We start from the raw sequence: 25,314 nt of genomic DNA on the forward strand, positions 1-25,314 counted from the left end.
CTCTTATATAGCGCTCAATGAATGTGATCTCCAAAACAGATTAACACAACCAAAACAGACATAATGCATGTAAATAAATAACTAACAATATTTTAATTGCATGCTAAGCAAAGATTTTACATACTTGAGCCAGTAAAATGTCCACTTGCCAAAGAAGTTGGTCCATTTTTCCCACTGCTCACAGGAGGTGAAAACATCTACAAGAAACAAAGAAACATTACTGCTGGAAAACAGGAGATTTTGTGTTCATTGTTAACCCAAAGTTCCTTCCACATTCTCTACAAAAGGACATTAATAGTTTATTTAATATGAATCATCCATCTGAGACCCGAAAATGGTACAGTATTTCTTACAACCCCACCCCCAGTCCCTTACCACTACCACCTTTTTTTTTTTAATTAGGCTCATTAGAGTCCCAAACAATATAACTAACATTTGGGAAAATCATAGTCCCCAACAATATTACCAAAACTTAGTGAGGAATAATCCCCACTCAAACTCGTATGCTGACAAAGGCAAGGGAAAAAAAGTTTTTGTTGAAACCTTGGCCATAAATGTAGCAATGTCCATTTCCATCCCGTTTTAGGATTTGCCTGTCATATGTGAACCCAAATAATAATAATGCAAAGTGCCACCTGCCCTAAATTCTCATTTCGTCTCTAACATGAGAGCAATTTGAAGCAAGACTCTCTCTCTCTCTCTCTCAATCTCTCTCTTCCCCTCCCCCTTTTCTCTCTCTCTCCAGCATTTATTTCGACCCTAATTGGTTTCCCTCTTCTTCGACGTGTCTAGTGGATAATACGCACCTTCCCTGAGTCAGAGCCTGCAAAAAGCGAAGGAACAAATGGAAAAAGTGCAACAAGCAAAGAGGGGGCTGCAAAGCTGCTCAGGCTACATTTCCTGGCCAAACTTCCCAAAGCCATTTCTCCAAAGGACAGTCTTGAGCAGCAGCAGCAGAAGACTGAAATAGCCTCATTTACAAGGTGGTTTTGATTTTTGTGGTAGTGTTGAGATTCTTTTTAGAACATACATGCACCTTACACCAAACTGATTTTTTCCTTAAATAAATGCTCCTGATATATTGGGGGGAAGGGGGGGAGGAGATGAGGAGGGAGAGGAAGGATAGGGTTGGGGGGGAGGAATAAAACTAGACAAGTGCACACGTCCAGATTAACGTTTGCCCTCAAACCTAGGCTATTTACAAGAAACCCAAAGAGACAAAAAGTACTTTAAAAAAGCACCATCTATCCGGGGGTCCTCAGGAAAGATTTAAACAGATTTAACGACAGCAGAAGCCATCTGAGATTTCAGTGAAAACTTTAAACTGAGGCAGTTGTGGATTTCTTTGCACTCTCAATGTGCCAAAAAAATGAAACAAGGGAAGAACTGAAAGTAGAATATAACTAATTAGCCATTAATTAGTTCATGTACCATCAACACTTTGATAATGTACATAAGTGCTGAGTAATAGTATTATATTATTGTTAATATTAACTAATGATGAGAAATGTCCATTTTTAGGAGGGTTGATTTTTTGTAAAAATAATTTCTGGACATCCATGACATTAAAAGTAAGCTAGGAACAAAATTGCATCTCCCATCACGTACAAGAAAATGTAATAAGACTCTTGTTTTTGTTTTGTTTTGGTTTTTTTTAAGCGAGCATATTTACCATGGGTCTAGCTGCTGATTAAAAATTACCCAATGTACTTAGATCACAGTTTTGTTTTGTTTTTTTGGTTTTTTGGTTTTTTAGTTTAACAGATCAGCTAGAAGATATTTTTTACAGCTGTTGTTAATTTCCACCGTTGTTTCTTACCGCACTGAAATCCAGTAAATCACTCAGTTCTTTGTCCGTCCCTAAGGCAGCCATTCGCTGTTGGTGATGCATTTTAGCAAAATCACACAAACCTAGAAACATGGAAATAACCGCAATCAGAAACCCAGTCCCGAGCCTTAGAGGAAACACAATCGGATTTGGGGGGGGGGGCGGGTAGACTGGGGAGGGGGAGTTGAGAAGAAGGGAGGGAAAAAAGATGGAGGGGCAGCAAAAACAACAACAAAAAAGGCGATATTGTATTTCCAAAGAGACGATCGAAACCTGGTAACATCCACACTCTAAACCCAAATCCAAAAAAAAAATAGAGCCACGCTCTCAGCGCATCATTTATGCAACAGGAGGTTCAGCGAGGAATGAATGAGAATCGCAGAGAAGAAACTACAGCCATCCGCTCCCAACTTTCTTTCCTTTTCCTCCTTCCATGTAAAGCAGCGTGTAAGGATTTTTTTTTAAAAAGACACAAAGTCTTTAGAGTGAAGAGCCGCCGGGTGCAAAGGGAAACCAGAGTTGGGGGTGGAGTGGAAGGGGATGGGGTGGGGGGCGAATTCAGGCTTTGACAATTAGACCAAATCCCTCATCTATGAAAGAGAGGATGGTTACAAAAAATAATAATCAAAGCACCCCAGGCCCCTTTGCAAAGTCATCAGTTCCTTTAAAGTGGGCAACGGGCCCGGGGGGAGGGAGGGCATAGGGAGACTCGCTCCATACAGAGCTCGCAGCCCCCGTGGAGGCAAATCAATAAATACATTCAAAAATAAAAAGCCGCGTGGTGAGCAAGCCCCCTCCACAGCTCCTGTCCGAGCCCACAGATCCGATCTTAGCTCCACCATGACCACCGGCCGGCCACCGATCGACCCTAGCCTAGCTCCGGTACCTACCGCCCGAGAGAGGAGAGAAGGGACTCCCCTTCCAAGAACAGTACCGAGCTCTGGGTTTCATTGCTATAATCACGGCATTCACCAAACACACACCGCTACCGCCACTAAAGAGCAAGAGAGACACGGCAGAGCTCCGACTCCGAACCAAACTCTTTCTGCCTTAGGAGAAAGCGAGAGGGAGGGAAGGAGAAGAAAGAAAAGAAAAAAAAACCCGCAAACAAACCAAAACAAGCCGGACTGCAAGTTCAGCAAAGGGAAGGGGACAAAGCAGCAGCAGCAGAAAGAGCACGTTCCCCTGGCTCTGGGATTTGCTTTCACAGTAACACCTCCAGAAAGAAAAAACGCAAGCGGGCACCTCATTTTCCTCCATACCCGCAGCTCATGCAGCCTGAAATCCCAGTCAAATTGTTGCCGATTTCCTCCCCGTCCGAAGCACTTTTAAATTGATTATACTTTAAATTTCTTCCGCTCACACACATACACATGGCAAAGCAAGTTTATACCAGGCTGCAAATACACACGTGATTGAAAGACTTTGCCAAGAAGAACAATATTCCCCCCCCCCCCGTATTATCCAGGTTATCTTTTTAAATTGTTTTGGTTGGGTTGTGATTTTTTTTGTACCTAACGCTACATTTCACATGCTGGGTTTCAATTTACAGAGAGTATTGCTGCAAATTTTGGGGGGCAAAAATCAACCATTTGATTTGTTTTACACTCAAGTTTCTGGGGATCATGCCAGCGGACCCTTCCCACTCCACCCTAAAGCATATTATACGTTTAGTTCAATTTTTGCTGCTACAGGCCCCATATACTCCAAAACCTCAACCCTGACTTCATTTTCCAGCAGAAAACAAAGCACGAAGTTCAGTAGATTGATCGTTGAACAATATAAGTTCATACATAGCTACCCTCCATATATGCACTATTCCAGTGTATTTTCAGTTTGCATTTACACATTGCATAAGTTGTACTTTTAAAAAAAATAACACAGCGGGATCAACCATTTAAAAAAAAATCACACAAGTTACTCTAACAGCAAATTGTAACTTTACCTTAATGGCCACAAATATGTTCACAATAGTCCAAGGAAATATATATCTATTTTAAAGAGAGAAATCTTCTGCGAAAGTGCGTTATTAGCTCACATAGGTTTGACCCCCAAAACCAAAAACAAACAAACAAACAAAAAAGTACTTTGACTGGTTCTCAGTCCTGGTCCAGGGTTATTCACCGATTTAAACGAACTCTACACCTGGCTTTGTTTTTGTTTTTTGGATTCACCACCACGAAACAAGTGTCACAAAATCTCCCCACCCAAACTGAACAAAAATAAAAGCCAGCCAAAAAAATCCAAGTAACTTTTCCCTCTTTAGTTTTTATAAACACATGGTTATTCACAAACTATTACAAATCTTGGTGGTGGTGGGATGTGTTCCCTCTGTCCTTCCTCGGTTTTTGTTTTTTTGTTTTTTAAGTCTTAAACTTGTTCCAAGTTTACAGATCTCTCCTCATCATCATCATTGACTCCCCCATGGAGACATTGGTAATAATATGTTTCCCTGAAAGATACATTGTAATCCATTCACATCCGGGCAATACAGCGGGGTTTATAAAGAGAACGACTGCTTGCTGCTGCCGCCGCCGCCGCCACCGCCGCTGCTGCACGTTGTTGCTTGCTGCCGCCGCGTCGTCTATTACGGACAATGACGAGAGGAGGAGGGGAGGAGGGAGAGGGGAAGGCATGGAGAGAGTGATAAACAGACAGGCTAGAGAGTCGACCAAGATGGAGTCAGCTCAGTCTAGGTGGGAGGAGGAGGAAGAGGAAAGTGGAGGATGGTTTCTGGTCAGGATAAGTGGAACCTCCCATTCATCCCCACCCATCCCAATGCAATAGAAACAGGAAGCTAGTGAGGACATGGGCTTCAAGTCCTGGGTCCCTGTGAAAGAGACAGGCAAATAGGAACTGAAGAGTCCTGCTGATGGGCACCAGCTAGTGGTGCTTAACATTTTGGAGCAGCTGGAATGATTGACCAGGCTAGAACTGGGTTGCAGGTTTTGTCACCTGCTCTAGTATATCCAGGGGCACCTTAGTTTAATTTTTCCGAACAATATTGTGACCCTTTGTCACAGAGGAGTGTTTGTGAGATGTGTATATGTCCCCAAAGCACTCTTGGGAGCTGTGTGGTGAAGATGCAATGTTGCGGTCTTACCGTATTTCGAAGTTTTGATGCAACATGAACATAATGTGACATTTACTTTTGACCTCTATTATTATTTTTATTTGTTTGGTGCCAACAATTTTCTCAGCACTGTGCAAGGCACAAAAATAAGAAAGTCCCTGCTCCAAAGAGCTTACAGTTTAAAAGGCAGATATAAAAAAAAACGACAACACACACAGGGGAACTCAGAGGAAAGTCCATTATTATTTCTTAGTTAAACTAATTATGTGTTAGCAGGGATTAGACTGAGGACAGGATGGTGCTTGGTGAACCCTAGTTTGGATGGCATTCATTCCCTGTATAAAAAAGAACTATGGAAAAAGAAACAGAAAACACGTGTTTATAATATTCATTAGGATGGCAACCCATCTCCAGCTGGGAGGTGCGTCTGCTGACCTTTCTTGAGATCATATGTGGCTCCCTTTCAACAGATAAAGAGGAGCTCATAAAACTGCCACAACAACACCATTTGTTAAAGGCCGCAAGGCCTTGAGGAGTCCCTTCTATATTATAATCCATCATGAAATAAGGGGTGCTCCAATCCCTAGTTTTGCATTTGCTTAAGGCTTCAGTGGCATAATCTCTGCCTTTTGCATTTAGGTATTGCAATACAGTATGTATGTTATGTAAGATAACTAAATTTCCTGACACACACACACACTCCACTTCTCACCCCCATAGTTATGTTGACCACATCACATCAATGTTTCAGAAGAGAGAAGCTAATATAATTATCAGGGATATGACAAATACCCAATGTATGCCAGATCTGTACAGATCTAATCTATTTTTAATATATGTATGTTTTTATTATTAATTTTTAAAATATTTTAAAATATCTTGCAATAACCACAACATCAATAGTATTAAAAAGATGTAATAAATATGCTACATGTGGGAAAATGTGAACAAATAAAACAAACTATACACCTAACAACAGGAAAATATAATAAAATATAAAAATGACTGTAATATACACAAGGGACCCACGTAGTCTGTGACAAACTGAAGCTAATTCTTCCAGCAAAACTTTTGCATTTCTGGGGTACACTGATTTGGTGGACTGGGAATTCTATAACAGCTTCAAGTTAAAAAAAATGAGGATTTTTTTAATTAAATATGAACATGACTAACACAATCAGCATAGTCGCCCCTGTGATATTTATTTTGATATTTCATTCAATTTATTTTATATTGTCCACACTTTTTCAGCTTTCAATCTGCCACAGAATTTTGTATGGACAATTCATAACCACAGAGGCTGTCAGGGTGCAAGCAGGATATATTGACACCTTAGAAGATATGGGAGGTGGTTTGGGATTGTGCAATAAGAATATTAGTTGGATGCTTTTGTTAACATGATAAGAAATGAAACAGTTAACAGTGTTGACATAATTTGTCATCTGTAGGTTCCTGAGTCAACAACCCATTGAGATATATGGGGTAGTTCACACCTCCAAGCTATTGTTTCATGCTGTCTGCAGACTCAGCACATCGGTTTGCATTCAGTTCAAGTTTTTAAAGTTTTCTCTGCAGCAATCAGTGCTAGAATATATTAACAAATACTGCTCTCACCCACCACAGCTGCAAGATATGCACAGTGGGAGAAGGAGTTAAAAGAGAAGCAGAACAGCTCCCTTGCGGGCAGATCAGAGAAGGGAACAGCCCTCAGTTCTGAGGAAAAGGCTGAGGGAAGGCAAGAACTTCCCCAACAACAACAGCCTGAAGGTCCCTCCCTTATTCTGATATACCCTGAGAAGGAGTCATTCCTTGCTCTCTCTTACTAACTCAATTTATTTGTTTCAGAATAGCAGCCGTGTTAGTCTGTATCTGAAAAAAGAACAGGAGTACTTGTGGCACCTTAGAGACTAACAAATTTCTATATGCATCCGAAGAAGTGGGCTGTAGCCCACGAAAGCTATTGCTCTAATAAATTTGTTAGTCTTTAAGGTGCCACAAGTACTCCTGTTCTTTTTGTCAATTTATTTGTGTTAACTCACCTTACTTTTTGTTTATGGACTACCCCAGAAGCAGGGACCCCATTGAGAAAGAGCTGCCACGTCACTCCCGTCCATGAGGAGGTGGCAGCAATGAGTCGACCCCTTAACAACTGGTGGAGAATGTGAGTATCCTTCCCATCCCTAGAGAAGGGGGAGAAGTGGCTGACCCAGATGGTCAAACACCCTCAAGCTAGAGATGTGAATTGGTAGGACAGACAACATGGACCTAGAATGTCTTCTCAAATTGATGACTGAGAATCAGCAGCAGCAACAGGCTGCCCAGCAGCAAGACCTGGTCCAGGACTTAGGGGCACAGCAGCAGGGACAGCAGCAAAGACTGGTCCAACAGGTAGTGGCCTTGATGCAGCCTCAGTGTCTCCCCGGGGCTTCCCCTTCAGGGGCTGTAGGCCTGGGCCCGGTAGCCCTGCCCATGCAAGTGAAATTCACAAAGATGGGCCCTGAAGATGATCTGGAGGCTTTTCTGATACCATCTGAGTGAGTAGTGATGGAAGCCCATTGGCCACCTGACCAGTGGCCACCCTGTTGGCATCTTACCTGATGAGACCAGTACAGACCCCATTTCGGGGGCTGGATAGGGTTGCCAACTTTTTAATGGGACAAAACCAAACACCCCCACCCTGCCCTCAAGGCCCCTTCCACGAGGCCCTGCCCCGCCCGTTTTCCAAGGCCCTGCCTCACTCACTCCATCCCCCCTCCCTCCGTTGCTCGTTCTCCCTCACCCTCACTCACTTTCACTGGGCTGGGACAGGGGGTTCGGATGTGGGAGGAGGATGAGAATTCCAGCTAGGGGTGCAGGCTCTGGGTGGGGCCGGGGATGAGGGGTTTGGGGTGTCGGAGGAGATCACCTACTTGGGATATACTTTGGGAAAGAGTCAAGTTCGGCCCCTCCTGGACAAGTCCAGACCCTCAAAGCATGCCGACGCCAAGCCATGAAGAAACAAGTCGGAAGGTTTTTGGGCTCACAGGCTACTACTGCTGGTTTGTGCCAGGGTTTTGGATGACAGCAGCCCCCTCACAGACCTAATTAAGGACAGCAGCCCCAAGAAGGTTCACTGGTCCAAGTCCTGAGAAAAGGCCTTTGAGAAGTTGACCATATGTGTCAAGAGCCTGTCCTGTTCAGTCCCAGCTTCTCAAAAGAGTTCATTTTACAAACCAATGCCTCAGAAGTAGGACTAGGCCAGGATTTCTCAAATGTGGCCACCATGGCTGCAGGCAGCCACCAGTGGATTTTTTTGCAGCCACGACAGCCTGCAAAGCATGGGTGGAGATTGGGGAGGAGGGGGGAGGAGGAGCCTCTCCCTCCAGTGCCCAGCTATTGCTCCTAAATAGCTGTTAGCAAGGGCAGTGAGATGTGTCACCTTGGCAGGGATCAGTGCCTTGCACCATGCAGCCTCCTCAGGGGCTCCAGGCAGCACCTCCAGAGACACATGGTGCCGGTGTGCATGGTGCAGGAGGCAGTTCATGTCAGCGGAGGCAGTTGCAGCACTGGGTTGCCGTGGTGCTCCTCTGGGCAGCTCTCCTGCTCCCGCCTGGCCAGAGCATGGGAGCCTGGGACTCTGTAGGGGGCTAGCTGGCCAGCAACTTCTCCAGGCCACGGGCGGTATGGACAGAGAGACGGGTTTGTCTGAGCAGCCACCAGCAAGAGTTGGTGGCCACAGTCTCAGGCCACCAAAAAAATGTTGTGAGAACCTCTGGACTAGGCACAGTGTTGTCTCAGGAAACAAATGCAGAGGAACGTCCTGTACTGTATTTGAGCCACAATCTGTTCCCTCGGCAGCAGGCATATTCAGTGATAGAAAAGGAAGGACTTGCCATGAAATGAGCAGTGGACTCTCTACAATATTACCTCCTGGGAAATCCATTCAAATTTGTCACTGATCATGCCATCTTAAAGTTGGTTAAATGCCATGAAGGACACAACAGTTTATGTGCTGGTACCTGCCCTCCAGCTGTATGACTTCCAAATTCAGCAGAGAGAGGAAAAAGTGAGAGGGGGGAACAATCTGCTGGTTCCACAGGTGCCATCTTGAGAGGGCAGGTGTTTGATGATGGGGTATACAAACCCCACACTGGACAACAAGGGATTAAGGACTCAGCCAGCCCCACTTCACCACACCTACAAGACATGCATAGGTGGAAGGAGGAGTTTAAAGTGAAGCAGAAAAGCTCATTTGTGGGCACAGCAGGGAAGAGAACAGACCTTCAACCCTCAGTCCTAAAGAAATGGCAAAGATAAAGCAGGAACTTCCATTACTACAACTGCCTGAAGTTCCCTGCCTGAGGGAATGGAGGACCTGATCTCGATACATCCTGGGAGGGGGTCATTCCTTCCTCTCTCTTGCTAACTCAATTTATTTGCGTTTACCTCCCTTGCTTTTTGGAAGGGGAGAGACTGAAGTAACCTTGCAAAAAGGCCAAGTCACAGGAAGAGGCAGACCACCACAGATGTGGAGCAACCAGTGGCAGCAGACCTCGACGGAGAGAGAGCTGCCAGGCCATGCCATGCCCGGTCCCAAGGAGATGCCAGCAGTGAGTCAACCCCTTCACACCACCTTAGATCTAGATTGGAAAGTTTATAGTCTAAATAGATACAATCTCCAACTCCCACACAAGAGTTGTATGGGGGGAATTGCATGTATGTACTGGCTGTCATAATATTCTGTACTCTGCTGTCATATGTGTGGGAGGGTGTGAGTGCCGGGGTAATGATTCAGTCCCACCCAAACTGTATTATACGTGGAACTGGCAGCACAGCACCACCTATTATTAAGGTTGCCTGACACGTCCCATTATTAGACCCTATTTTCAGTTGGTGATAACTTTACCAAGCTTTACTATTTGGATTGACACTTTCCATGCTGAGTGTCTGTCTCAGGCTGTTTGTTTTTGACTTTTTTTTTTTAATTTTCAACCAGAATGGTTTGGTCATTTCTGAGAATGAGGTTAAGGGGAAAAAATTGTTTTCCATTTTACAAATATTCTTACAATTTCTTGAGAAGCTCTAGCACCCCATGCTGCAGGGATCTGAAATTTGGTAAGGGAGTAGCTTTTATGCCAGGGATGTGTCTTTTTCTATTCCTGTGAAAATCCATCCAAATTTGACCAAGTTGCAAGCCTTTGAAGAATCTCAGTTCACACATGCTCAGTAGAGATTTTTTAGAACTGTGCAGCTAAAATCTTTGAAGATTCCATCACAGTTATTGTGAAAATAAATCTATTAATGTCAGATACCATAGTGATGAGCCCCATAGACAGCCTATAAGGAAAGTAATAATTCTGTATTCAGAACAGGTTTTGAATAGCATGCAGCCAATAAGGTCTGGGGCCAAGCGCTGAACAATGAGGTTAAAACTAGGACTGTCAAGCGATTAAAAAAAATTAATCGCGATTAATCGCGCTGTTAAACAACAATAGAATACAATTTATTTTAAATATTTTTGGATGTTTACTACATTTTCAAATATATTAATTTCAGTTACAACACAGAACACGAAGTGTGCAGTGCTCACTTTATATTTATTTTTATTACAAATATTTGTATTGTAAAAAACAGAATAATTGTATATTTCAAATTCACCTCATACAAGTACTGTAGTGCAATCCCTTTATCATGAAAGTTGAACTTACAAATGTAGAATTATGTAAAAAAAACTGCATTCAAAAATAAAACAAGTCCACTCAGTACTACTTCTTGGTCAGCCAATCACGCAGACAAACAAGGTTGGTTACAATTTGCAGGAGATAATGCTGCCTGCTTCTTGTTTACAATGCCACCTGAAAGTGTGAAAAGGCGTTCGCATGGCACTGTTGTAGCTGGTGTTGCAAGATATTTACATACCAGGTGCACTAAAGGTTGATTTTCTTTTACGGTGGTTTGCGTTTTGTAGTTTCTGCATCAGAGTGTTGCTCTTTTAAGACTTCTAAAAACATGCTCTTCACCTCGTCCTGCTCAGATTTTGGATGGCACTTCAGATTCTTAGACCTTGGGTTGAGTGCTGTAGCTATTTCTAGAAATCTCACATCAGTACCTTCTTTGCATTTTGTCAAATCTGCTGTGAAAATGTTCTTAAAACGAACATGTGCTGGGTCATCATCTGAGACTGCTTGAACATGAATATATGGCAGAATGCGGGTAAAACAGAGCAGGAGATATACAATTCTCCCCCCAAGGAGTACAGTCACAAATTTAATGAATGCTTTTTTTTTTTTAACGAGCATCATCAGCATGGAAGCATGTCCTCTGGAATGATGGCCAAAGAATGGAAGGGGCATACGAATGTTTAGCATATCCGGCATGTAAATACCTTGCAACACCAGCTACAAAAGTGCCATGCGAACACCTGTTCTCACTTTCAGGTGACATTGTAAATAAGAAGCAAGCAGTAGTATCTCCCATCAATCAACTTGTTTGTCTTTGTGATTGGCAGAATAAGAAGTAAGACTGAGTGGACTTGTAGACTCTAAAGTTTTACACTGTTTTGTTTTTGAGTGCAGTTATGTAACCAAAAAAGTCACGATAAAGAGATTGCACTTCAGTACTTGTATGAGGTGAATTGAAAAATACTATTTCTTTTGTTTATCATTTTTACAGTGCAAATATTTGTAATAAAAATAATAATATAAAGTGAGCACTGTGCACTTTGTATTCTGTGTTGTAATTGAAATCAATATTGAAAATGTATAAAAGTATCCAAAAATATTTAATGAGTTTCAATTGGTATTCTATTGTTATAAGTGCGATTAATCGCGATTAATTTTTTTGAGTTAATCGCGTGAGTTAACTGCGATTAATTGACAGCCCTAGTTAAAACAAATGTTTAATAGCTGCTCATTCAGTGAGCACCAGCCATCCTGTGCACTGAATAAAGCAGAAATCCTGCAGAACAAAATAGCAAGTGGTCATCTACTTAAAGATTATGTCATAATGCACATGCACAAGGGGGAATTTTCTAATATTTCATTGCTTGACTTTGCAATGTTCTTTTAACATAGCTTTTTGTGTATGAATATATATATCTTGCATAAAGTCCATTGGTTTGCTATTTGGGACTGTCAGTTGATTGGATGCAGCTTTTCATGCTCGTCACATCAGCACTGTGTTGCTTGTTGGTTGGGTGGCGGCACCTTCTAGTGCTTTTTTCCTGGCATTTTCTGAGCCTGTCTGTGACCATATCCAATGGGGTTTGGATCAGGCTCTAACATAGGGAAAGTGAGCCGGTCACCAAAGCTTGAAGTAGCTATACTCATAGTGCTCCAAGGTCACAAAATGCTTGGCTGTTCTGAAAGCAATTTGGAGAGGTGAGACACCTCTGTTTGATTATAAATATGATCTAGGCAATGGAAATTGATTTAATTAACCAAGGACTGGTTGGAACAAAGGAAAGAAACTCAATCTCATCATTCTAAACCACATAAATATTACACATTTAACTATATACTCACAAAACATTACCAGAGACCAATTCACATGTGTCCTTACTCCCAGATCTGGTGTCATGATTTAGGTCAGGCACCCTCCTCACTGACCAGTTGCCCTTGAGTCCCAGAAAAGGCCACACTCCCACAATTTAACCTGGTCAGGTGAAGGAAGAAAGGGGTAAAAACTCTTCATAAGTGAGCATAAGCAATTGTACAGGGCGTGCCGCACAAGTGGTCATATCCTGTATCAATCATTTGTGTCAGGAAAGAGCAGCTGATTCAATTCCTCATGTACCAGATAGCCCACCTGCCTCCGAACTTTATCTTCTTCTCAGATTCCCCCTGCTTGAATCTGGACTGTCACCCCTCCCAGAAACTTCTTGACTTCGTTCTCTGACTACAAGGCCCCAACAGGTTCTGAGCAGGCCTGTATCCTACTGCTCCTGCAGTTGTTCTTAGAAATGCCTTCTCCTGCTGCTAGATCCCCAGAGAGCCATCTCCCTTGCTGAGATAGACAGGATCTTCACCTGCCTTACCTTACCTGGTTGGCCAGAAGACGGCACTGTTAGAGGGCACTGGAAAGAGGGCACTCTTTCTCCTCCTGCTGAGCTGAAACCCTCTGAGAATGGAGGGAGAGAAGTATGGAATTTGCTGATCATCAGATTCATCACACAACACCTGTGGATGTGCAGAGAAACAGGTCCATTACCTGAGCCGGGGTTGATGATTGGGGCATTGGTCTTCTCTGAATGAATCTTATGATTCATTTATGAAGGAACTAGCCTGAAACCACCAAATGAATGTTAATAGTCATTTACCTGGATGAGGGCTTCGCGGTGTAGGTATAGTTTAATTACTGAGTTCCTCTAATTTATGGAAAAGCTGGATATTTTTGGCACTGAATATGGGATCTGTTTTCTAACAACTGCTGCCATTTTGCATTGGATTTTTAGTGCTTATTTACTGTTTTAGAGCTGGAAATGTACCAGAAGCTTGTGTGTCGCACTCATCTTTTATAAATATTTAACCCCTAGTGAATTTGTAAACATGATTTAGTTACCAAGTGGTCAGCAAAGAAGTCTAGAGAAAAGAGATATAAGAATATTAGATGGGAAATTATCACAGAAATAGGAAGACAAACATGGACATATTATACTTAAAATAAAGTAGAGTAAAGGCCAGGTATTGCAAAACACTAATAACAATTTCTGAAAGTAATTATTCTTGAGGGAGCTGGTAGTGACACCTATATTTACGTTGCCTAATACTGTGTTATGCTGTGATCTACCCCAGAACATCAGTGGCAAAGCACAAGGAAATTAAACCAAAACTCATGTAGGTGGTCAAATCAAAACATGTAATAACCGTGAACCAGTTAACTCAGTGACAGTCTGAACAAAACCTAATAACAGTCCAAATGGCAGATATGTAGCAGCAGGCCATGAGTAACTGCGCATACCCAACGCTATGTGCGCCGAGACACAAGAACTAAGGAAGTATGATTTCAGGGAACAGGAACCAGGAAACAAACAGGAATGGGAAGCAATCAGCAGGAAGGCCACACACACACCAGTCATCACAGTTTCCTTCTCTTTTCCCCAAAAGTTCAGCAGTACCTTGTTGGAGGCACAGGTGATCCCAGGATTGTAAGTTATATCTCTGATTCAGCTTGTGGGTGGATTGCTGTAGTGCAAATTCTCCAACTGGCCATATGACATCATCATACACAGAAAAGGTGTCATCTTCTCTATCTGTTCCCCTTTCAGTAGGCAATATATCTTGCTGGTTAACAACACATTTTCTATGTAGTAAACACACTCAACATGCTTCATACCCTGCAGCCTGCAGGACCACACCACAAGTACTGAAAACACTTCCAGACCTTGTCTAACATATACTGCTTGTCTAGGATAGAACACATGGAGTCTTGCATGGGTAAAAGTTGCATATTTCCTAGTCACATCAGTCTACTTTGAGGATGGCAAAGGGGTGGAATGAACCTTTTCCATCAGCATAGACAACATGTTCCTCATACGTCAGCTGAAGAGGTGGTAGAAAAAGGTTTCTGCAGTACTTTCAGGAGGTGTATTCTGAATGCCACATAAACCATGACTCAATGTAATATGGAAGGGTACATTGTGACATTCCTCCAGTATAGAAGGTACATAATTTTTTCAGAGTCCTATGCAATTGTTCCGCTATCCTATTTCTTTGTGGATGGTACACATCAGATTTATAATGTACTGTACTTTTATAATGTACTTTGTCAGAAAGCCTTCAAAATCTCTTGATAAAAAAGGTGTCCCATTATCTGAAATGAGGGTCTGTGGTAGGCCAAACATTGCAAATAAAGTAATTAGACAAGAAATGAGCTCCTTTGAGGTGCTTTGTGAAATTATGAATGCAAAGGGGTAATGTGAGTAATAGTCTATAATTGTCAACAGTGTGTAGCCATGCAGTGAAGTTGAGGGCTCAGTAATATCCACTGCAATTCTCTACCATGGTCTGTCTACGACTACTGGTTTCAAAGAGGCTGGAGGAGCAGTAATTCTATGCACTGTACAGGCTAAGCATGCCTTCACATGACGCTTAATGTCTGAGTGCAACCTTGGACACCAAGCATAACTACGCAGAAGTTCCTTCATCTTCATAACTCCCAAATGTCCTTTATGAGCCACCTCCAGGATTGTCACAACACTGCTGTAATGATCACCTGGGCTCCTCTGCATAAGATATGTGGAGTAGCACATGTCTTCACCATGAGCTCAGAATGAATTTTGTACAATGTAAACAAAGTTCTCTAAATAACTTGGTGCGTCCAATACACTTGTACAGCACGTATCATCTTGCACAGTTCAGCATCTCAAGGAATAACATCATTGGTCTGGCCTAAGTCAATTGACGTATCTTTCAGTAAAAAGTATATTGTGTACTCTGCCATTTCTGGATACGAGGGCACCAACCCAGCAGAATTTCTCAAAAGAGCATCAGCAAGTAAATTATGTCTTCCTTTGATATATACCAAATTAAAGTCATACTGCTGTCACTGAATAATCCACCGCTGCAGTCTTACACTCAGCAGCTGAGTGGCTTTATGATAGAGGCCCAAAATAGGCAAATGATCAGTTTCTAATGTAAAATGTCTTCCAACTAAGTAGACTCTGAAGCATACAATGGCAAACACCATCACCAAGAATTCACACCATCAACTGACAGAGAATGCCCTAGAAATGTTACAGCATCTTTTCAAAACTGCACATGTCTGCAATTCAACTTTGTGTCAGCTTGTTGGAGTTGGGTTAGCACCTGGTCCAGAATGCAATTATGCCCAGGAAAGGTGTTAGGAAAGATGAGAATGTCATCCAAATAGCAACATGGACCATGGATATTATCAAGGAACTAAGAGACTACTCTCTGAAATACCTCAGGAGCAGAAACCAAACTAAAAGGGAGTCTTTGATTACAATATCTCCCAAATGGCATGCTGGAAGTCAATAATAACTGCAAACTTTCAGCCACAGGTATTTGCCAATAACCAGATTAATAATCCAACAGGGAGAAAATCCAGGATCCATTTACCTGGCATCCCACCTCTTCGAAGTTAGGCAATTGAAACGGCACATAGTTCACATATTTATTAAGTATCCTAAAATCTGTGCACAGTCGAATGTTGCCATTGGTGAGTTTCAATCTGATGGCCCTTTGCCCTCCCAAATGAAACCATTATCTTTTATGCACTGCAGTTCTGCTCAGATCTAGTCCACAAGTGCAGGAGTTACACAACATGGAAGCAGTGCAAAGGGCTTGGTGTTGAACCGAACTACAGAGAGTACACATATCCTGTGGACAGAACACCATCACTGTTAAATAAATCACGGTGTCTCTGAATGATATGTTGGCTACCCTCTTCTATTCTACATCCAAATTATCCTGTGCAAGTTCTTGCATAATACTAAGCTGTAAACACAGATTGTAGGACAAAAATGGAATAGCATTTGCAGCAGTGCCTTTAACAATGTAAAACTTTGCAATCAAGAATATGCCTTTCTAAAGCACAGAGCACACAGCTTCACCCACAATCTGCAAAGCATACAAATTCCAAGTTTTTATAACCATTGAATTCAGGCAAATGTCCAGATTATGAACTAGTCCAAAGGGAAGAACATTAACTTCAGCACCCGGAACCACTATGCACTTCACTGGTACACCATTAATTTCCCGTGATACGAGATACCAGCTTCAGCTCATTGGTCCTGGCAAAGCTGGTCTTATACATATACAGTAGGCATTTTGAACCAGTATATGGCACACTAGCTTAAAGTGTCTTTCCTTCCCACATGCTTGGCACATAGCAGTTCTAGCCGGGCAGGAAGTGAAATTACCCAAATGGCTTGTACTACTACAACAGAAACAGTAATTGGCAATTTTCGCTGCTGAGGCTGTGGAGCGGGAGTAGGTAGCATCGTATGACTAGGCAGGAGGAGCAGCTGATCGTTTAAGAGTAGACACAAAGGTAGCAGCTGTCTGAGACATAGAACCCATTTCAGACTGAGCCCTCTTAAATGCTTCACTCTTAACAATCGTGGCATGAAAAGTTGATGTCAATCAACTTTTAGCATCTTCAGTTCTAGCATCTTCAGCCTATAGCTGTTCACCCAGTCAGTCATTGCCTACGCCAGTCACAAAAATATCACTGAGCACGATCATCATAATGTCCCCAAATTCACAGTGCTGGGCCAACTGCTGCAAACGACATGCAAATTCACATATGGTTTCATTGGGTTGCTAGCAAGCTTCAAAAAACCTTTTTTCTCTTTAGGAGAACAGAATCTCCATCCCAAAATACTCATTGTAAGAGACCTGGGCGTAGGCGGTCTGGCCTAGCTGTCACAGCTGGGCTGGAGTCTGCACTGTCAGGGATGGTAGTTGCTGAGCAGGAGTCAGAGGAATCACAAGTGCCAGGTTCAATAAGCAAGAATTGGGGTCGGAGTCAGGCCAGGGTCAGAGGTCAGAGATCAGGCGACAAGGTGAAGTGGTGAAATTCTGTGTGGTTGCCCAGACAACTTCCTGGGGCATCCCCCAGGGTTAAATAGGGCACTTGACCAATCGGGGGCTGCATGGTACTATCACTCTGGCTCCCTTGTGGTACTTCCTGCAGCACCTACTCTCCACAGTGTTCCCTGGCTGTAGCTCTGCATGGTCTCCTGGTGGCACTGTGGGAACGTCAGTCATCCCAGACTCCGCAGACTCGAGTTTTAGTCCACAGAACTTTATGCTCATCTCTCCACCAAAGGAGCACTTGGGCCCCAGGAATCTATCATAAATATCAATGCCATCACTGGCCTAAGCACTTCTGCAGCCAGGCTAAACTAGCAACATTGGAGAGTTGCAGAATCTGCCTGTAGTTCCAAAAAAATCTCAATAAAATATTGCCAGTCAACAGCCAAAGGATGTGCAGGCAGCATAGATTGCAGAATAGAAGCATTTACTGTTACACTCTGATGCACCCCCAGAACACCAATCCCAAAACACCAGGAAATCAAAGCAAAATATGAAATAACCATGAAGCCATTAACCCAACCCGGGCTGGACAAAACATAATGGTCCAAATGTAGCAGCATGCCCTGAGTAACTGCACATACCCAATATTATGTAGACACACAAAGAGGAACTTGAATGCTGAGTTCAGGGAGCAGGAAACAAACAGAAACAGGGAGCAGGAAACAATAAGCAGGAAGGCAACACACACTTCCCATTGTAAAAGATACTTGCAACCTTTTTATTGAGAAATTCTAACACCTCCACTGTTTGCAGCAGGCCTTTGAAATATGGCAAGGATTCAGGTTTATCTGAATTATAAACTGTTAAAAATAACTATTTCACTTCTTTTCCTTGCATTGCTTAGGAAAATATTGGCAGTCTGCCAAATAATAACTAACCATGAATATTCTAAATAGCCAACCCCCTACTGCTGCCAAAGCAGTAACATCAGCAGTACACACTGTCATGGGAACATGTGGAGCTGCTGGAGCAGTGTTAGTGAGGGGTGGGGGTTGAGGAAGAGAAGAGAGTGCTGGGTTGGGCTCACTCCCCCAGCCATACACCCCAGACTCCGTACACGGCCTTAACATTCCATCCCCTCCTCGGGGGGCATCACAAGGGGAAGGAGTTCCCCCAATTTCCAGCAGGGGAAGAGGTGGGAAACAGGGCAGCACTAAACTCTACACCGTAAGTCCCTCCAGCAACCCATCCACCCCAATCTGAAGGCAATACATGGGTCAGGACCCCTCCAGCTGAGGGGAAGAGAAAAAACTAGACTTGGCCAAGTTATCCTGACAGCCTCTCCAATTAAGCAGTCCAGCTCCCCATTAGAAATAATAGTCTTCTCTTACTGCTATCTAGTCTTTTAACTCAAGAAGTATCTGTCTTACGCATTTGCATTTTGATACAGTCTAATTATATGATCAAACTGTTTTTCCCACTGTATCCTCCCCCCCTTCTTTGCACAGGAGGGAAACACAAGGGAACAGAATGAAGGTTGCATTGGCAACTGTAAACCTGGCATCTCCTCACTTTCAAGCACTTGACTGTGCCACATAACTTTCTTAATGCAGTTTATTTATATAGTAGCTATATTAATATTGTCTTGAGAAGTCTCTTGTACCTCACAGGGAAGTTGTGTGGATTAATTAATGTTTGTACATCACTTTGAAGATGTAATGGACCATGTAAGTGCTAATGGGTAGATTAGTCATTGAGTCAAAATTCCCTTTCAAGTGAATGGGAGGTTTGAATGAGTAATAATTGAGTGCTTTCCCACGGTAAAACTCACAGAGTGGGACAGAAGGTCCGAAATACTTTGAGGCTCACCTCACTGAGTTTTCTCTATTGTACCCTTCAAGGGCAGGGTTTTGGGGGACCATGAAGGATGCAGGAACTTGGCCTTCTAAACTTGCAGATAACACTCATTCATCTGTTCCCAACCCCACAAATACTTGGATCTTCTGTGCAGAGGGCCTATGCCCCCAACACACAAACACATTTTCTAAAAGCAAGGCTGTCTCAGGAGGTGAGACTGAATAAGACCCAGCTACCCTACAGTTGTGCAACAGAAGTCACAAAGGGGACTCTGTGAATATTAATGATGTTTTTAGCAACATTGGCTGGAATTTTAAAAGTGCTCTTTATTGGCCTAACTATGCTCCCGTTAAAGTAATTGGGAATTTTACTATTGACTTTAATGGAAGTGAGCTAGGCCAACATTAAACACTTTTGAAAATTGCACCCATCAAGTCTCAGGTGGATTTCTGCTCAGAAATTTACAAAGGAATGTGTGACATATAATGAGAATGGACCTCCTGCGTCCTTGAGTCCAGTCCCCTGTTATTGTAGACAACTGCACCATATTATCCTGTTTATAAACTTATTAAGACCCATCCTAAAACTAGTTAGGTTTCTTGCTCCACTGCTACTATTGCAAGGCTGTTTCAGAACCTCAGTCCTCTGATGGTTAGAAGCCTTCTTCTAATGTTCAGCCTAACTTTGTTCATGACCAGTTTATACCCATCTGTTGGATCCTAGAGAGATCATGCTGTGAGGACAGGTTTACACTACAGGGTTAAATTGACCTATGTTATGCAATTCCAGCTATGTGAATAATGTAGCTGGAGTTAACGTAGCTTAGGTTGACTTATTGCAGTGTCTACATCGTGCTGGGTTGACGGGAGAAACTCTCCCATCAATTTACCTTATGCTTCTTGTTCCAATGGCGTACTGGAGTAGACAGGAGAACAATCAACGGTCCATTTAGCGGGTCTTCACTAGACCCGCTAAATCAACCCTTAGTGGATCAATTGTTGCAGTGTAGACATGCCATGTAAGTGTAGACATGCCCTGAGTGAGGTCGTTCATGGTTTCATCACCTTCTACCTCTGGCACACCCCTCTAAGTCCTATGGCGTCCCAACCTTGTAGATTTGTCATTTTTTCTCCAACATCCCCCTAACCTAACCGTGGCACTCTCTTTTTGGCAGTAAAATTACCAGATTTTCCTCATATGTTTGGTTGCACATTTCTTTAATAACAAAGGCAAGAATTGTTTTCTATTTGTTTTTCACAACATCCATCTGATCAGGCCTGTCAAAAGAAATTTGGGGCCCCAGTGCATCGTGTTTACTGAGGCCCCACCATCTCCCATTTTACTTTGTTTACACAGACATTACAGACTTTTATGGAAGGTCGTGGGGGGAGGGAAACTGAGCTCAGGACCCTGTTAAATTGTCCCCCTTTTTGCTCCCCTCTTGTCAGCCCTGATCTGGATAGTCTTCTCTCTGCTTCTAGATGATGTGTTCTTTTCACAAAACCTGGACCTTAGTTTTGGCTTTGGGATTGGAGGTTGGGCATGGATGTAGGAAAATCATGTGTTTGTCAAGGTCAGACACTTATCTCTTCCAGTCTCAGGTTTAATTTTCTCCCTCTTCCCTTCAAGATTAATGGACCAGCTGAAATTCCAGAATACTGTAACTAAACAGAATGTTGTACAGTCAGTGTATCATTCTGTCAATAGACTCATAGAACATTAAAACTATAAGTTGTTGTCGACTATAGAGTGGCTGCTGAATGCCATCTTCTGTTATTCCATCCTCAGCCCTCACATTGGTATAGAAATCATTTCCCTGTGACTGGGAAATGTGAGTGGACAAGGCTATTGTGTGAATGCTGGAAATCATGATCTGATCAAGATTCATAGGATTCCGATGGGCTTGTCTGTTTTCTTGAGGGTGTGGTGGTGGCATGACACACACGGTGTTTATCTGATTTTCAGCTAATCTTGCTAATAGAAATTCTAGGAGTACTGTCAGAAATATAACTGTGATCTGCGCAAGTTGTTTTTCATGGCAAAAACAAAAATCTAGCTAGTGATTATTGGATCCCTCATTGTTTGGCCCTAAGGGATGATCAACATATCCTTCAGGAGACCATATCCTAAGGTTTGTTCAGTCAAGCAATAATTAGGACCATATTGAAGATACCATCCCTTGATGCTGCCAATCTTGACAGCTATCTACAAGTATTATTGAGATGGTGTTGGTGAATCAATTCTCTCCTCATCTGGAGGCTTGTAGGGGGTGTAGTATTCACGCCTCTCTATCCTAACCAATTTAACTGGCTGATGTGGAACTATAGCCATGCCCCTGGCAACAGTACTAGCTCTTTGGAGACCCTGTACTTTCTGACTTCTATTGCCCAGCCCCTCCATAGAGAGTGTGAGGAGAAAGTGACCTGTGTGTTCTCATTTCCTTGCAGTCCCAGAGGCCAAACACAATCTGGCCCACACGCTTTAGCTTGAAATTGGTGGTTTGCGTTCTTAGAGGGAGACTTTGAGGTGACTGCATTATAATATCAGAGATACTTTATTAGGGCTTGTCTAACACAAAAGTTATACTTGAATAAGGAAGAGTGTGAATTTAAAGCTGAACAGTTATTCTGAAATAACTTAATGTGTGGACACTCTTCTTCCAGAAAAAGAGTGTCCACACATGGAGTTATTCTGGAATAGTTATTCCTGAATAGCTGCTATGGAATATCTGCATGTGTAGACAAACCTTTATTTCATACTAGTAGCTGAAAGCCCGTGCTGTTGCAGGAGTGTAATTCGTAAGTGTAAAAAAGCGGGTTCTTGTTTCCTTGCATTATGTTATAGTGAGCAATGTGGCTGTTTGTACATGTTGCCCAAAGTCTGTACTCAGAGCTGTGCCCTGGCTGGAGGCACAACCACCTCTCTATTATGTGACATAGCTGATCAACTGTCAACATGTCACCTTTTCTAATCAACTGTCATATTCCAACTGTCACAGAATCTTTGGATTCCAACATTCCGTCTGGTTCTCACAGGGCCCAGTGATGACTGAACCTGGTGATATTCTGAACCCAAAGAGCTCTCATCCAGACTGGTAGCTGTTTTTGTCACTTCACACTGACCCAACAGACATTCTAAGCTTCAGAGTGAAACACAGACAAAGAGACAATCCTGGGAGATTTGTGTTGATTTGTGAGGGGGGCAAATGAGGGATGTGTGCTGTCAGGAGGATCTATGTGTGTTTGGGGTTATTGTGTGTGATGGCTGTGTTGTTGTGTGGGTGGTTTTGAAGAAGAGAAGGTTACTCACCCTGTGCAGTAACTGAGGTTCTTCAACATGGGTGTCCCTGTGGGTGCTCCACTTCAGGTAAATGTGTGTCCCTGTGCCTTTGATCAGAGAATTTTTCCTGTGTCACGTGTGCGCAGTCCCTGCCTTGTGCCATTGTCGGCGCCTATCTAGCACACGCGACCAGATCCCCCACAGTTCCTTCTCTATCATAGAGTCCAGAAATTGAACTCAGTATAGGGAAGTAGGATGGGTAGTGGAGCACCCACAGGGACACTCCTCAAAGAAGAAGAGAAGGTTACTCACCATCCTGTGCAGTAACTGAAGTTCTCCACTTCAGGTGACTGTTGAACAGCGCCCCACATTGGATGGAAAGGGCTTTGGATTTGCATGCATAAGGGATGATTACAGTCAGACCTAGAAATACATCTGATCTTGAACTCTGGTCGACTGCATAATGTTTTGTGAACATCTGTGCGAGGCCCAAGGGGTTGTTCTACATATGTCCATGATCAGTATGTTGTTTAGAAAGGCTATTGAAATTGATAGATTTTGGAACCCCAATGGGTAAGGCTAAGATTTAGTCATGGGTATTTTTAGTAAAAGTCATGGAGAGGTCACGGGCAATAAAGAAAAATTCACAACCTGTCCATGACTTTTACTATAAATACCCATGACTAAATCTCTGCTCCTGGGGTCCAGCTGCTCTGGGGGGCCCTTGCTCCAGTGGTGGGGGCTGACTGCACTGGTGGCCTGCTGTTCCGAGGCCCCCGGGGACCATTCTCCCAATGGCCTCTGGGGCTGCTGCTCCAGTCATCCCTGAGACTGCTGCTGCTTGGGTAGTCCCCGGGGCTGCCCCTGGGTCTGCTGTTTGGGTGCTCCCTGGGGCCAGCTGCCGGGGTGAGTTGCTGGGAGCGGCCCTGGGATCAGTTGGATTGGCTGCTGCAGCTGTGGAAATCACAAAGGTCGTGGAAAGTCACGGAATCTATGACTTCCGCAATCTCCGTGACAGAATCGCAGCCTTACCAGAGGTGGATGCAATCAGAAATCCATTTAGATAGTTTCTGTTTGGAAATAGCGGGATTGTCACTTTAGAGCACTCTGCAGTGGAAATGAAAAGCCTCTGTGATTTTCTGAAAGGCTTAGTTCTATCAAGGTAGAACACTAAGACACGCCTGATGTCTAGAGTATGTAGTACTGAGTCCTTTTGTATACTCCTGTGAGGTTTAGGGAAGAATGAGGGAAGATGGATTAGTTAGTTTATGAGGAAGGAGGAAGATACTTTAGGTAGAAATGTTGGGTGAGATTTTAGAGTGACCTTGTCTTTGAAAAAGACGGTGTAAGGTTGGTGTGCCATGAGGGCCCCTAACTCGCCCACTTGGCAGGCTGATGTGATAGCTACTAAGAACGCCACCTTCACTGATAGATGTGATAGAGACAATGTTGCTAAGGGTTCGAATGGGGCCCAGTGACGCAGCATACTACTAAGTTCAAATCCCAAGGTGGGTAGGTATGAGTAGTTCAGAGTAAATGTTTCTTATACCCTTAAGGAAACATTTAGTGATCAGATAGGCAAATATTGATGTGCTGTTGATCTTATGGTGAAAAGTGGCAATAGCTGCGAGATGTACTTTGATTGAGCTAATAATGGATAGTCCAGATGTCTTTAGCCTCAATATATATTCCAATACCAAGAGTAGCGGTAGAAACATCCCTAGTTTGTTTATTTTGACACCATGTGTTGAATCTCTTCCATTTATGCAGATAAGTATTATGCGTGGTTGTCCTTCTACTGTTTAATAATATGTCTTTCACCTGTTCTGAGCAGGTTAGTTTGTCATGATGGAACCATGCAGGAACCATGCTCTCAGGTGAAGCCGCTTCAGGTTTGGGTGATATACCTGTCTGGCATCCTGTGATAGAAGGTTTGGCAAAAATGGAAGAGTGCACAGTGTGCATACCACCATCTTCAATAGGTACGAGTACCAAGTCTGTCTGGGCCATGTTGGGGCTACCAAGATGACTTTGGCCTTGTCAGTTTGTATTTTGTGTATAACCCATGTTAACAGGAGAATTGGGGGGAACGCATATAGCAGAGGTGTAGTCCATTTGAGGAGGAAGGCATCCCACAGGACCAATCCCCAGACAGATTTTTGCCCTAGATCCCTAAATGGCCCCAAAGCATGAGCATCTATAGCTTGAGCTAAAGTTTAAATCTGCCAACAGTTGCCAGAACTAGATGCTGCTTTCTCACAGAGGACTCCTCTGTTGGTGGAACTCTGGGGGTCCTGATTGGTTTCCTGCTTGTATTTAAACCAACAGGAACAGAAACAGGAAGTTGTTCAGGCAAATGGGTTTCCCCTGCTTAGGACTACTTCTTTTGTGCTCTCTGATCTCCTCTTGGTAACCTGACCTTGCCTGCTTCCTGACACTTCACTCCCAGTTTGCCCTCTGGCATATCTCAGACTCTGATCTCCTGGTATTTGACACAGCCTGACTCCTGCTCCAAGCACTAGGTCAGACCACCTATGTCATGGTCAGGAAACAGAGTGTGAATCTTAGTGATGACTGAACCTTGTGATATTCTGAACAAAAAGAACTCTCAGCCATACTTGTAGCTACTTTTTTCACTTCACAGTGACTCATCAGTAAGATTATGATTTAGTCATGGGTATTTTCAGTAAAAGTCATGGACAGGTCACAGGCAATGAAGAAAAATTCACGGCCCATGAGCAGTCCATGACTTATACTAAAAATACTTGTGATTAAATCTTGGAGGGGCACTGGGGGTG

General features: G+C 43.1%; 1 protein-coding gene across 32 annotated transcripts in view; it reads right to left on the reverse strand.

Annotated features, from left to right (window-relative positions):
- TCF4 (transcription factor 4) overlaps positions 1 to 4,512 on the reverse strand; it is a 324,983-nt gene extending 320,471 nt beyond the window's left edge. For 3 of the 32 annotated variants that reach the window (XM_065598770.1, XM_065598769.1, XM_042850651.2), the window contains exons 1-3: positions 3,774 to 4,429; positions 1,820 to 1,911; positions 125 to 197 (exon numbers count right to left, since the gene is read on the reverse strand). In XM_065598770.1, the coding sequence (XP_065454842.1) occupies positions 125 to 197; positions 1,820 to 1,891 (145 nt within the window). In that variant the 5' untranslated portion in view covers positions 1,892 to 1,911; positions 3,774 to 4,429. Of the gene's footprint in view, positions 1 to 124; positions 198 to 543; positions 766 to 806; positions 974 to 1,819; positions 1,912 to 2,101; positions 2,227 to 2,718; positions 2,875 to 2,941; positions 2,994 to 3,073; positions 3,194 to 3,773 lie in introns of those variants that run through there. The other 29 variants (XM_042850662.2, XM_005296838.5, XM_024103364.3 and 26 more) reach the window with 23 other exon arrangements.
- Positions 4,513 to 25,314: the final 20,802 nt, after the last annotated feature.

The sequence above is a fragment of the Chrysemys picta genome, chromosome 6 (genome assembly GCF_011386835.1).
Source record: "Chrysemys picta bellii isolate R12L10 chromosome 6, ASM1138683v2, whole genome shotgun sequence".
Classification (NCBI taxonomy): Eukaryota; Metazoa; Chordata; order Testudines; family Emydidae; genus Chrysemys; species Chrysemys picta.